Source organism: Schistocerca nitens, chromosome 2, assembly GCF_023898315.1.
Source record: "Schistocerca nitens isolate TAMUIC-IGC-003100 chromosome 2, iqSchNite1.1, whole genome shotgun sequence".
NCBI classification, from domain to species: domain Eukaryota; kingdom Metazoa; phylum Arthropoda; class Insecta; order Orthoptera; family Acrididae; genus Schistocerca; species Schistocerca nitens.
In genome coordinates this window covers 11,189,365-11,203,157 of record NC_064615.1, presented here as the reverse complement: position 1 = coordinate 11,203,157, position 13,793 = coordinate 11,189,365, and the positions used below count along the sequence as shown (strand labels likewise).

The 13,793-nt window shown below is 40.5% G+C and overlaps 1 protein-coding gene across 1 annotated transcript in view; it reads right to left on the bottom strand.

Annotated features, from left to right (window-relative positions):
- The window catches only part of LOC126237544 (sodium-independent sulfate anion transporter-like), a 71,754-nt gene extending 58,206 nt beyond the window's left edge, over positions 1-13,548 (bottom strand). Inside the window, exon 1 of the mRNA XM_049947730.1 lies at positions 13,422-13,548. Within this exon, the coding sequence (XP_049803687.1) occupies positions 13,422-13,548 (127 nt within the window). The remainder of the gene's footprint in view (positions 1-13,421) is intronic.
- Between the last annotated feature and the right edge of the window lie 245 nt (positions 13,549-13,793).

Genomic DNA, 13,793 nt, shown 5'->3' with positions numbered 1-13,793 from the left:
TGCTAACTTGGTGAGAATATGAAATGCACAAAAATCGTTAGCGTGTGTGTGTGTGTGTGTGTGTGTGTGTGTGTGTGTTTGTGTGTGTGTGTTAAAGTTCTGCGTTTAATGAACTTGCCGCACAAAATGCCCATACCTACATCTATCTACATGTACATACATACTCTGCAAGCAGCCATATGGTGCATGGCAGAGGATACCTTGCACCACTACAAGTCATTTCCTTTCCTGTTCCATTCGCAAATAGAGTAAGGTAAAATGGTTGTGTAAAGGCCTCCCTACAAAGCCTAATTTCTCTTATCTTCGTGCTCCTTTCAAGGAATATAAGCTGGTGGCAGTAGAATCATTCTGCAGCTGGCCACAAATGGTGGTTCTCTAAACATTCTAAATACTGTTTCGTGAAAAAAACATCATCTTCACTTCAGGTATTCTCATTAGCTTTCTTGAAGTGTCTCCATAATATTTATTGATCGACCTATGATAATAAGTTCAGCAGCTCACCTCTGAATTGCCTCCAAGCCTTCATTCAGTCTGACCTGGTGGGGATCCCAAACACTTGAGCATATTCCAGAATGGGTCAGAGTCATGCGGTCTCCTTTATAGATGAACTCCTCTTTCCTAAAATTCTCCTAAAATGTGAAGTCGACCGTATGCCTTCCCTACATGCCTGTCCCATTTCATATTGCTCTGCAACATTACACCTAGTTATGTAACTGACGTGACTGTGTCAAGCAGTACACTACTAATTTTGTATTCAAATATTCCTACTCATCTGCATTAACTTACATTTTTCTACCTTTAGAGCAAGCTGTCATTGATCACACCAACTAGAAGTCCTGTGTAGGTCATCTCATATACTCCTATAGCCACTCACTGATAACACCTTTCTATACACCACAGCATTATCACAAACAGCCTCTGACTGTTGCTCACCCTGACCGTCAGATCATTTAAGCATATAGAAAATAATAGCGATCCGATCACATTTCTCTGGGGCACTCCTCATGGTACGCCTGTCTCTGGTGAACATTCGCTGTCAAGGCCAACATACTGGATTCTATTACATAAAAAGTCTTTAAGCCACTTACATATCTGGGTACTTATTCCATATGCACGTACCTTCATTAACAGTCTGCTGTGGGGCATCATATCATACGCTTTTCAAAAATCAAGGAATATGGAAATTTATGATTCACGGACTATTGTGTGAGAAAATGGCAAGATTTTGAATGAGCAATGCTTTGTAAATCTGTAGTAATTTGTGGACAGAAGTATTTAGCAGTCAGATTAATTTTGGAGCTTGCTAGACTTAACATTTTTGCTTTCCCTAATAAATACCTCTTCTCCTGGATAGGGTAACCTAACTTCCAATATATGTTACACATGCTATCAAAAAATTTCCAGCTCCTTTCTTTGGGTTTCAACCCACTCTCAGTTCGTAGCATGATGTTGGGGCAACTGCCTTTTATGAGAGATGTGAGTTCTTGGGCCTTGCTGAAATTCTCCGATAGAACAACTAATTTGGCTTCGAATCCATTCTGTTGAAATAATTGGTTTATGTGATGCTGGTTTTCTGGTAGCAGTCTCAGAGTTTTTGCTAATCATTTCTTTAATATATTCCACATAATATTGAGAGGGGCAATAAAAGTGTTGTTCATTCCTTATTTGAAGAAGCATCCAACTTGTGCTTCTTCTTGTGCTGAGGGCTTGTGGTAGACATATTCACAGTTTAAAAAATGCCTACTCCTGATTGCACTGCTTTGCTCATGCATATCTTTATATAGTAATAACAAAGGGAAATGCCTCCGGTTTTTCTAAGAAGGTTTTCTGCAGTTTACTTAGTGAGAGAATATGGGATTTACAGTGAGACTTACAAGTTCTTAAAATGACGACATGGAGATTTGACTCCTGTCATGCATGTAAGATTTCTTAGATAAGATAATCTTCATAAGCTTACACAGATACTAGTGGTCTGAGCTACAATATTTCTTGTAAAACTTCAGGTGAAGTGGAAGGCTTAACACGTCAGCCGTTAACCGCAGTGCTACCAGTGAACTTTTGACATTTCATATAGCCTGTATCGGTAAAAATATATCATCATAATGCATCATTATGACTTATGTGTCAAAACATTGAGAGCTAGATGTGTGAATTCACTTCAATGTGGATCCGTCTACAGTACAATACTTCCATTGTTGTACACTTTGTTGTTATGTTAGACTTCATTCCTCCAGATCATGTAATCAGTTTTATGGTATGTCTGTTCACTCAAAGAAACCAAACTCCATTAGAGGCAAGTGGTGAAATGTAGTCTGTTGTACAGTTGCGATTTGTAACGAAATGGATTGATACAACATGTGAAGTATTTTGAGAAGAATTTTACACTGGTTGTCAAGTTGTCACGTTAAATGGAAGCAAGGTTTACAGCACTAGATTTTTCTTCTAAAATCATTCCAAAGATCCTCATAACGTTCCAGTCAGGGAACAAACCACACCTCAACTGAGGTAGATTAGACTAGAGTAGATTTACTTTCATTACAATTGATCTGTAGCGAGGAGGTCCTCCAGGATGCAGAACATTTCAGGAAAACAATAATACATGACAAATATTTACAACTAAAACAAATAAGCTAATGTACCTTCCACAGGCCCCAAGTGGAATGATTCTTTTTTTTTAAATGTACACTATATTAAAGGATCATTTTACAACACTCATTTACTAAAATTGCATTAATGCAATGAATTTAAAATTTAAAAAAAGTTTTTATTTATTTATAAAGTAATAAACATATAATAGAATTACTACAATACTTATTTACAGTGAACACATTACTGCGCTGAATGGCAGGGGCATTTGAAGAGAAACAAGCCAGAGTCTGGAATGTGCAAACCGGTGACAGGAGGGTAATATCGTGGCGTGTGTAATGAGGTGTGGTTCTGACCAGAGCGTGGAAGTTCACAGTCCATAACTAGAGGGCACCCATACACTTCACGTGACTGTACAAATCTAGCAGCAGCAAGCATCAATTGCCCAATGGTGCCAGACCATTGCAAACAATGACATGGAAGCATCAACCAAAGAGCAAAGAGGTGTTATTCGTTTTCTTACAGTGGAAGGAGTAGGAGGTACAGACATTCATCAATGAATGTCACAAGAGTACAGCAAACACTGCATGTCCCTTGCAAGGTGTCAAGGCATGGCACAAGCGCTTCAGGGAAGGACGGGTGTCGTTAGCCAATGATGCAGGGTCTGGAGCACCACACTGCATTACCAATGACATCATCCACCTGGTGGATGTGCTCATTACCCAGGACTGCCAAGTGACAGTGAAAGCCATAGTTGCCATGGTCGGATTGAGTGTCGGAAGTGTTCACACCATCATGAAGGAACGACTGCACATGCGTGAAGTGTGTGCCCAATGGGTGTCCCACAGTCTTCAACCACACCAGGAAGCATGTGGAATGGCCCACTGTCTTGCTCATCTGCTGCAGTATGCTAGGGAAGAGAAAGCGTTCCTGGCACTAGTGGTGGCTGGAGATGAGTCATGGTGTCCACTTCGAACCAGAATCAAAATGACAAAGTCTCCAGCTGAAGAATCCAGGGTCACCACCGCCAAAAAAAGCCAAGGCCATCCACACATGAGCAGGAAAGGTTATGCTGACGTTCTTCTTTGAGCAAGATGGCCGCCTTCTGATTCACTTCCTGCAGCATGGGACAACAGTGAATGCCCATCATTACTCGTAAACCTTGATCACCCTTTACCAAGTGATCAAATCAGAATGACCAGACAATCTCACCCATGAGGTCATTCTGCTCCACTACAAAGCAAAGCCTCACACAGCCAACACAGTTGTGGCACTCCTGCAGAAATTCAAATGGGAGATTCTCGGCCACCCTCCATACAGTCTGGACCTCTCTCCCTGTGATTGCGCCATTTTTGATCCCCTTAAGAAGGCTATGAGGGGCAAATGATTCACCTCGGATGATGACGTCCAGCTGTACGAGCGGAACTGGTTAACATCACAGCCCCGGGAATTTTATGAGACAGGCATTCACTGCCTTGTGTCACAGTGGGACAAGTGTCTCAACAGCTTGGGTCAATACTTTTAACATACAGGTACTGGTTTCTGTAATTATGCCTCTGAGTCAGTTGGTTCTACTGAGAAGTTCATCAATGAATGGAGTAGGAGTTGGCTACCAATAAATCCTTTAGGCTTCTCTTAAACTGAATTTCATAGGTTGTTAAGCTTTTTATGGCTGCTGGCAAGTTATTGAAAATGTGTGTTCCTTAATAACGCACACCTTTTTGTACAAGAGCAAGTGACTTTAAATCCTTCTGAAGATTATTCTTATTTCTAGTATTGATTCCATGAACTGAGCTGTTGGTTTGAAAAAGTGATATATTTTAATGGCAAATTTCATTAAGGAATAAATATATTGGGAAGCAGTAGTTAGTATCTTTAGTTCCCTAAACAGACCTCTGCAGGATGTTCGTGAGTTCACACCACATATAACTCATATTGCACATTATTGTGGCCAGAAAACTGTGGCTTGGCTTGATGAATTACCCCCCCCCCCCCCCAAAAAAAAAAAATCCCATATGACATTATGGATTGAAAGTAAGCATTGTATGCGAGCTTTTTCATTTTTGTATCCCCTATGTCTGACAGAATTCGCATTGCAAATAGAGATTTGTTAAGATGCTTCAGCAGTTCTGTGGTGTGCTCCTCCCAGTTGAATTTATTATCAAGCAGTAATCCCAAGAATTTAACACTGTCCACTTGTCATCATATGTTAAGCATATACTGATTGAACACCACTAACAAGTTCTGAATTGCATGTAGTGTGTTTTTTCAAAGTTTAGTGACAAAGAATTGGCTAGGAACCAGTGATTATGTCCACAAATATTTTATTAGCTGATATTTGTAAGATTACACTTGATTTGCTATTTATTGCAATGTTTCTATTATCGGCAAACAAAACAAACTTGACATCTGGTAATGTTACTGATGAAAGGTCGTTGATATACACAAGAAAAAGTAAGGGCTCTAAGATGGAACTTTGTGGGACTCCACATGTAATTAGTTCCCAGTTGGATGATGCCTAATAGCTTGATACATGTCTCTTTCCTAATAACACCCTTAACTTCCTGTCAGAGGTATAAGATTTGAACCACTTTGCAGCATTTCCTACAACACCATAATATTCTAATTTACTTAAAAGGATATTGTGACTTACACAGTCAAATATCTTTGACAGATTACGGAATGTACCAGCTGCCCGCAATTTTTTGTCTAATGATTTAAGTACATTTTCACTGTAAGTGTAGATAGCCTTCTCAATATCAGAACCCTTTAGAAAGCCGAACTGCGGCTTTTGACAGTATGTTATTTGTGATAAGATGGTTATAAAGCTGTTTGTACATTAGCTTTTCTAAAATTTTTGAGCATGCTGGAATAAGTGAAATTGGACGGAAATATTTCTTTATCTCCCCTCTTAAATAGTAGCTTAACTTCAGCATATTTCAACCATTCAGGAAATATTCCACTAATAAATGACTGGTTACACAGAAAGCTTAATATGTTAGTTAGCTCTAGCTGTGTGAATGGGTGCACTGCCACTTCTGCAGAGACCAGGCTTTATCAGGGAACAAAAACTGTACCATGGGACATATTAGATCACTTACACTGAACTTTCTTCTGAAAAAGCTAGATATTCTAGAGGAGGGAGTTTCTAATCCCTTAGACACTATCTTGATTTATGTTCCTCGCAGGTGATTCCGTCAAGAAAACCACAGTAGTTTTGTTGGCTCATTCTTGTCCAACGTGAGACTGAATCTTTTGTCTAGAGGCTTCAGTGTCTTTTTTTGTCAATTCAGGGTTGGTGTATCACATTGAAATCAACGACAGGCAGAAGAAACAGTGTCCTAAACAACCGAGACTGAAGATAAGTGTTTTGCTTTGTCGATAAAAATTAGTTTCAAACACGATAGGAATTGCTGCTGTTACTTAATGCAGGTCCATCTCAATCAGATTCTGAACTTGTGAAACGAAAGGCATGTAATTGATATTTGACGTTGCACAATGCCGCTGCGCACATAAAGCTCGACATCAAATAACACAGAAACTGCACAGCAGCTCGAGGAAGCACGATTGTCCCTCTTTTCAAATGATGCAAGCCGTCGCCCAATAAGGCGTTTAATCAGTAGTGTGTTTAGGGTGCAATTCAGACCGCAGTCAGTTCTGTGATTTTTTGGTGTTGTTTTTCGTGCCATGACTTTGGCATTCTTATTCAGGTTTCCGTTGACATGAGACAGGATTTTTATTTCTCGGTGAGAAAGTGTTGCCATTTCATCAGAATCTCCATGATTAGTGTACTGTGGACACTCTCACTATCCAAGATGATGACAGCCCTTTCATAGGTGTGCCCACATGTGTTCAGCCACCATATCACAGTACGACTGACTGGATAGTTCACCTGACCCTAATCTCCTAGAAAATCTCTGAAACTATTTGAAGCATAGCAATCAACATCTTCACAATAGTTGTAGGTCTGTAGGATGTAATCATCAGAGAATTATCCAGTGGCATGCCAAGTATTTGTCATAGATGTATGAGTGTCATTTAATAAGTAATAATAAGTAATGCAATACATTTTTTTCTGAGAGCTAGTTGGTTTTATTCAGAGCGTCAGTACACCATATTATTACTCAGTCTTTTGGGTACAAAACATGATTTTTCAATATAATCGCCGTTCACGGCAAGTGTGTAATTCTACCTTCTAGTAGGGCCTTCATGCCAAAATGGTACCAGTCTACTGATCGACATCGCAGCCAACGTATTCTTTTTCTGAAGCCAGGTTGATTTTATTCAGGATCCCCCACTCATTTGGCTATAAAACTCTATTTATCAGCCGGCCGCTGTGGCCGAACGGTTCTAGGCGCTTCAGACCGGAACCACGCTGCTGCTACGGTTGCAGGTTCAAATCCTGCCTGACGTGGATGCGTGTGTTATCCTCAGGTTAGCTAGGGTTACGTAGTTCTAAGTCTAGGGGACTGGTGACCTCAGATGGTAAGTCCCATAGTGCTTAGAGTCATTTGAACCGATCTATTTTTCAACATAATCTCCGTCCAATGCGACGGTCTTACTGGGAGGGCCTGTATACCCACATGGTACCACTACTGGGTGATGTGATTCTTCAATAACCCCCGGTGTAGTGTGACCTATGTCAGGCCAAACAGGTGGAAGTCCGAAGGTGCGAATTACGAGCAGTAGGGTGAATGAGGCAGAATAATCCACTGAAAGTTTTTGAGCTACTCTAGGATGTGCAAACTTGTGTGAGGCGTTGCATGGTCTTGGAGAAGGAGAAGTTGTTTTGCATTTTTCCGACGAACACGCCAAAGTCGTTTCTTAAACTACTGAGGGTAGCACACTTCAGAGTTTATTATTGTACCATGAAGGAGGAAATCAAACAGAATAACTCCTTCGGGAGTCTCAGAAGACCGCCAGAATGACTTTACTGGCTCAGTGTGTGGCTTTGGACATTTTTCTTCAGAGGAGAGGTGGTGTGGTGCCTCTCCATGGACTGTCATTTTTTTTCAGTTCGAAGTGATGAACCTATGTTTCATCACCTGTGTCAATGTTCAACAAAAAGTTGTCACTAACACTCGTATCGCACAAGCAGTTCTGCCTCAGATGGTGCTTTGTTGCTTTTTATGGGCTTCTGTTAGGCAGCGAGGTATGTAGCGGGCACACACCTTTGAGTACCCCAACTTGTGGCCGAGTGTGTAAGCGCTACCAGTAGATGTGTCCAGTTATGCAGCGAGGTGTTTGACTGTGATCCGTCGATCGCCTCGAATGAGAGTGTCCGTAACTTCCAACTCCAACATTGCAGGAGTCACAGGTGTGTACAGCCGGCTGGCATTCTGCATGTCAGACAGGTTCGCACCTTTCATTTCATTTCATTTTATTATCTTCCTATATATCATTTACATGAAGTAGGAATTGTCACAACAAAGTTATCATACTAGTACAAGTACTACAGACATAATAATGGAATATCACTTTCAAGGCATTTTTTAAAAGTACAAGTTTAGACATACAAATTAAAATTTTTGGCAATAAATTTACACACAATCAAAGTACTCATCTACGTCATAGAAAGTTTTGCTTAAAAGGTAATTTTTAAGTTCAGTCTTAAATTTTACTTCATCTATTATTGCCTTCATGTACACTGGCAGAGCATTGTAGAGTTTTATTCCAAAATAACTTACATGCTTTTGGGTTTGTGTTGTCCTTACCCTTTCTACATACAAATTCTTACGAGTTCTGGTATTATAATTATGGCAGTCCTCATTTGTACGTAGATTTTTCATATGTGCTCTTGTACACAGAATGCTTTTAAAAATATACAGTGATGGTATTGTGAGTATTTGCAGTTCTTTGAAAAGGGGTCTACAATGAGTTCTTGGAGAGTTGTGTGTTATGATTCGTACAGCTCTTTTCTGAAATTTGAAGATATCTGTTAAGCTTGATTTAGTTTTACCCCAGAACACTATGCCATAAGACACGATGGAGTGAAAGTAAGCAAAATACACTAGTCTAGTACAGTCTGTGCTGCATACTCTAGATAATATCCTCAATGCAAAACATGCCGAATTGAGCCTGTGGGATAAGTACTTGAGATGGTCTTTCCAGCTTAAGTTCTGATCAATGTGCATGCCCAAAAACTTTGTGGATTGTACACTCTCTATCTTCTTATCCATTAGTTTTAACTGGAGGTCCATATCTTGAGTTGCTTTGCCATACTGTATATAATTTGTTTTACTTAGATTAAGTGTTAACTCATTAGCATTAAACCAATGTTGAATATATTTCAGGACTATATCAGTTGTGGCGGTTAATGATTTTTTATCATCACTTATAATTATGCTAGTGTCATCTGCGAACAACATTATTTTGGTAGAAATATTAGGATTTTTTATGTCATTTATATAAAGCAAGAATAATAAAGGACCGAGAACACTGCCCTGTGGGACACCTATTTCCAATTTCTTTGCATCTGAGACCCACTTGATTTTCTGATTTTTATGCTCTGCAATGATTTCTACCACCTGAGTTCTATCTTGAAGGTAAGATTCAAACCACTGCTTCACAACTCCCCTTACACCTATTGCCTCCATCTTGTTTAACAGAATTTTGTGATTTACTGTATCAAAAGCTTTAGATAAATCTAAGTTAATTCCCACTACACATTTTTTAGTGTCGAGACTCCTGACAATCTCTTTGGTATAGGCATGGATAGCTGATTCTGTGCTGTGGCCTGAGCGAAAGCCATGTTGATTGCAGTTTAGAAGTTTGTGAGCATCTAAGTAATTTATGAGTCTGGTTTTCATTAATTTCTCTAGAATTTTTGAAAATGATTGGAGAAGGGATATTGGTCTATAATTTTCTACCTTGTATGGATCTCCTTTTTTAAACAGAGGTCTAACCTTAGAGATTTTCAACCTCTCAGGAAACACTCCTTCGCTGAAAGACAAATTGGCAATATGTACCAGGGGCTTTATAATTTGTTGGGCAACTTTTTTTATTATTGACACAGGCACTTCATCCACACCTGCAGACATTTTTGATTTTAGACTCTTTATCACCTTTAATATTTCATTATCATTTGTGGGAATTAACAACATACTACTGTCTACTTTTGGGGCTGTTAATTTCTCATGTTTAGTAAAGTTTTTACTTAATGACACTGGTACACTTAAAAAGTAATTATTAATGTAATTTGCCAGAGTTTCATCTTTTAATTCAATATTTTCACTATTTTTGAGTACTATTTCCTGATCCTTGAGGCCCTTACCTGTTTCCCTTTTCACAATTTCCCAAATAGTTTTTGATTTATTGCCTGATTTTCTTATTAATTTATCATTACTTAGTAATTTTGCTTTTCTAATTACTTTTCTATATATTTTTTTGTAATTTGTTACATATTCTTTAAACTTGGGGTCAGTCCAACTTTTCAGTCTATAGTTAAGCATTTTCATGGTCCTGGAGGAATTTCTAATACCTGTTGTGATCCAGGAGTTAGCATGTGTATGCCCAGATGTGTTTGATTTGACAAGTTTCTTAGGAAAACCTCTTGTTGCGATGGTGACAGGTGACTCGCCGATAGATTCACCATACTTTTGTTCACTGGCAGGTCATCTTAGACATTCTGCAAGCGCCTGTGAATATCTGCGACGCTCAGGTTTTCCGCCAAAAGAAACTCGATAACAGCAGTCTGCTTGGAACACACCTCCGTTACAGATGCCATTTTGAAGGCTATGTAAAGCGCCGCCACCTGTCGGAACTTCATGAAACTATAGAGGTGGAAGCGGGTTTACTTCACGATACCCCTCAACAGAGTCCGTATTTTTTCAACCGAAAATGGCCGAGAAAAAAAAAAGAGTTCCATTTCTTACTGAACGCCCCTCGTACAATGGCTGGGTTGGGCTGGGAGTGGCGTTCCTGATGACACTGTTGACTCTCTCCCTCGTCGATTTGAGGCCATTAGCAAGACTAGAGATGGTGTTACACGGCGACTAATTTTTGTCCAGCATGCTTAGCTATACCATTTGGGGCACGAAACTGCTCTCCAATTTTCTACACAGCAAGAATCTTAGTGTGGGAAGGAAATGGTTAACCGGTTCTTAATGAAGACTGAGCGTATGATCTCAGTTCTTATAGACCCCTCAGAGTTGTCACTTCTAACCAGTGTATGATACTGTACTCGCGTCAAATACGTAAATGGTGGACTCTGAAATTTTCATATTTAAAGATAAGTGATCGTATTTTGCGTCACACAGTTAACTAACTGCAACGAGAACATATGCAAGCTGTGCCAGGCATAGCGCCCTTCGAGTTCTTAGACCAATGAAAACATCCAAGGCTAGCAATAATGGCAATATTTTTTGGAAGATGAGGCTGGAGCTCCCTAAGTTAACTGAATTTCTCAGCAGGGGTGAACTGATACTTCCTGCTAGTGTCTTCAAAGAATGGAAAAGGGCTTGTTTGTGGGAATAGTTGCTAAAACTTCATTACAGCTGACACAGCTGAAGTTATTCTGAATGCACCTTGTATCTGCTACGATTTTTTTTAAGTTATTGTTCTTCTTTATTTTCAAATATTTTTTAAATTTTATTTTCAACACAATAGTACTGCCCAGATCTTTATACTATAGGGTGACCTCAAAAGTCTGTTAACATTTTAAAAGGCACTAATTCACAGAATAATCTAGGTAAAGAGGTAAAAATTGATGCACATTCCTGAAATGACATGGGGTTTTATTGAAACGAATAAGGATTGCAAAAAGTGGCCAACAGACGGCGCTGGACAGCAACACGTCAGTGACGGTGCATGAGAGAGAGAGAGGGAGTCGGATCCAGCTGATAAAAATCCTCTGGAAGTTACGACTTTTAAGTGGGATGACCCTCTGCAGCATATTGTTTCACGTATGAAAGATCTCTTGCGCACAGGTTTGGTGAGGATCGCTTGCTGAGCCGCCGCCAATTCAGTCACGCTTGCCCCCCCCCCCCCCCCCCCCCGCCCCCCTGGTTCCCAAACCCCAACCCGTGAGATTATTGGTTGTGGAGTTACTTGAAGTCGCAAGTCTACCGCGATCGTTCGACGTCATTAAGAAAATGCTAAGAGACAACGTCCGCCAGCATTTTCTTACCATACGTACTGATGTGCTGTACAGTACTGTTCACAACATTGTCCCTCAGCTAGAGCTATTATTGATGAATGACACCCGACATGTAGAGCATTTATTATAAAGAACATCGTGTTTGCTAAAAAAAACTTTTTTTGCTCTTCTAACACGCGAAGCGTCATGTGTTTGACTTTTGTGCACTATTTTTGATTTCAATAACACCTCCTGTCATTTCAAACATGTGTGTCAATTTTTTATACGAGGCGTGTTTTTTAAGTAAGTACCATTTTGCCACACCGCGGCCACACCGCTGTGGTCGGCGTTCTGGGCATGCGCACTGGGTACCTACATCTGTTGTCTACGCACTGACGCCATTACAGTCTGATTCTTCCTTCTTTACGTTGTGTACTGAGTGTTTAAGATGCCTCCGATAATCGTGGGTCCCACCGACTGTGAAGTACGGGCTATTATAAGATCTCTTAGTGCTAAAGGCCTAAAAGCGATCGATATTCATCGCGAGATCTGTGCAGGTTGCATAGAACACTTTACGAGTGATGGAATGGTAAGAAAGAAGTGAGAGCATTTAAAGAAGGCCGCACAAATGTGCATGATGAACAACGGAGAGAGCGTCCTTCGGTCGTTAATGAAAGTTTGGTGCAGGAAGTGGACAATAAGGTGAGAGAAAAAAGACGCTTTACGATTTCCTCCTTGTGGGATGACTTTCGTAATGTTTCTCGTAGTGTTTTGTATGGCAATGTGGCCGAGCACTTGAATTACCCAAAATTGTACGCACGTTGGGTGCCGAAAATGTTGACGGATGTGCACAAAACCGAACGTTTAGAAAGTGCATTGACTTTCCTTGAGCGGTACCACAATGACGGTGATGATTTCTTAAGCCAAATTGTTACGGGCGCTGAAACATGGGTGGCCTACGTCACACCAGAATCAAAGCAACAGTCCATGGAATGGCGACATTCAGATTCACCCAGAAAAGTGAAGTTCAAGCAAACAATTTCTGCCCGGAAAATCATGTGCACAGTTTTTTGGGTCAGAAAAGGAGTATTGCTTGTGGAATTTCTGCCTCGTAGTGAGACAATCAATGCAGCAGCTTACTGTAAGACATTGTACAATCTGCGCCGTTCAATTCAGAACAAAAGACGTGGCAAGTTGAGCAAGGGCATCGTTTTGCTGCAAGACAATGCCCGTCCGCATGCAGCGAATCAGACCAAAGATCTCATCGCATCTTTTCGATGGGAAACTCTAGATCATCCTCCGTACAGCCCCGATCTTGCACCCAGTGACTACCATCTGCCCTGCACTTGAAGAAACACCTGGGCGGTCAGCGTCTTCAAGACGATGACGAAGTCAAAACAGTGGTGATGCAGTGGTTAACAAGTCAGGCGGCAGACTTCTTTGAGGAGGGTATTCAAAAACTGGTACAACGTTATGACAAGTGCCTCAATATTGACTGAAATTATGTAGAAAAGTAGATTAAGGTACAAGCTTTCATGTAAAAATAAAATTATTGACATATCTTAGCACGTCCTTTTTTAATTTCAAAACGGTACTTACTTAAAAAACACGCCTCGTATCTCTACCTACATTATCAGTGGAGAACTGAATTTTCAAATGGTAATGGATATTACATTTTACAGACTAAAAAAATACATCGTAATAATGATTACAGGGCTCGGCTAATGGATCTTTAGAATGAGTTTTTCGTAGTACTTACGCATGGTGTCTGTGCTGGCTGTACGCTGCAGCTGAGCTCTGGCCACGTCTAGGTTGTAGTCGGAAGCCCCATACTCGTAGGCTGCCCGAAGTCCGACGTCGCTCTTCTTGTGATAGGGTGCCGCCATCTGTGAAAGAGAAACTGAGAGCATCAGTGACTGTGTAGACAAAGGCCTGTCGGCATCAGCAGCTAACTGGAAGCTGGTGGGTATAATGTGCACTGTTCACAAACGTGTTGTTGTTGTAGTCTTCAGTCCTGAGACTGGTTTGATGCAGCTCTCCATGCTACTCTATCCTGTGGAAGCTTCTTCATCTCCCAGTACCTACTGCAACCTACATCCTTCTGAATCTGCTTGGTGTATTCATCTCTTGG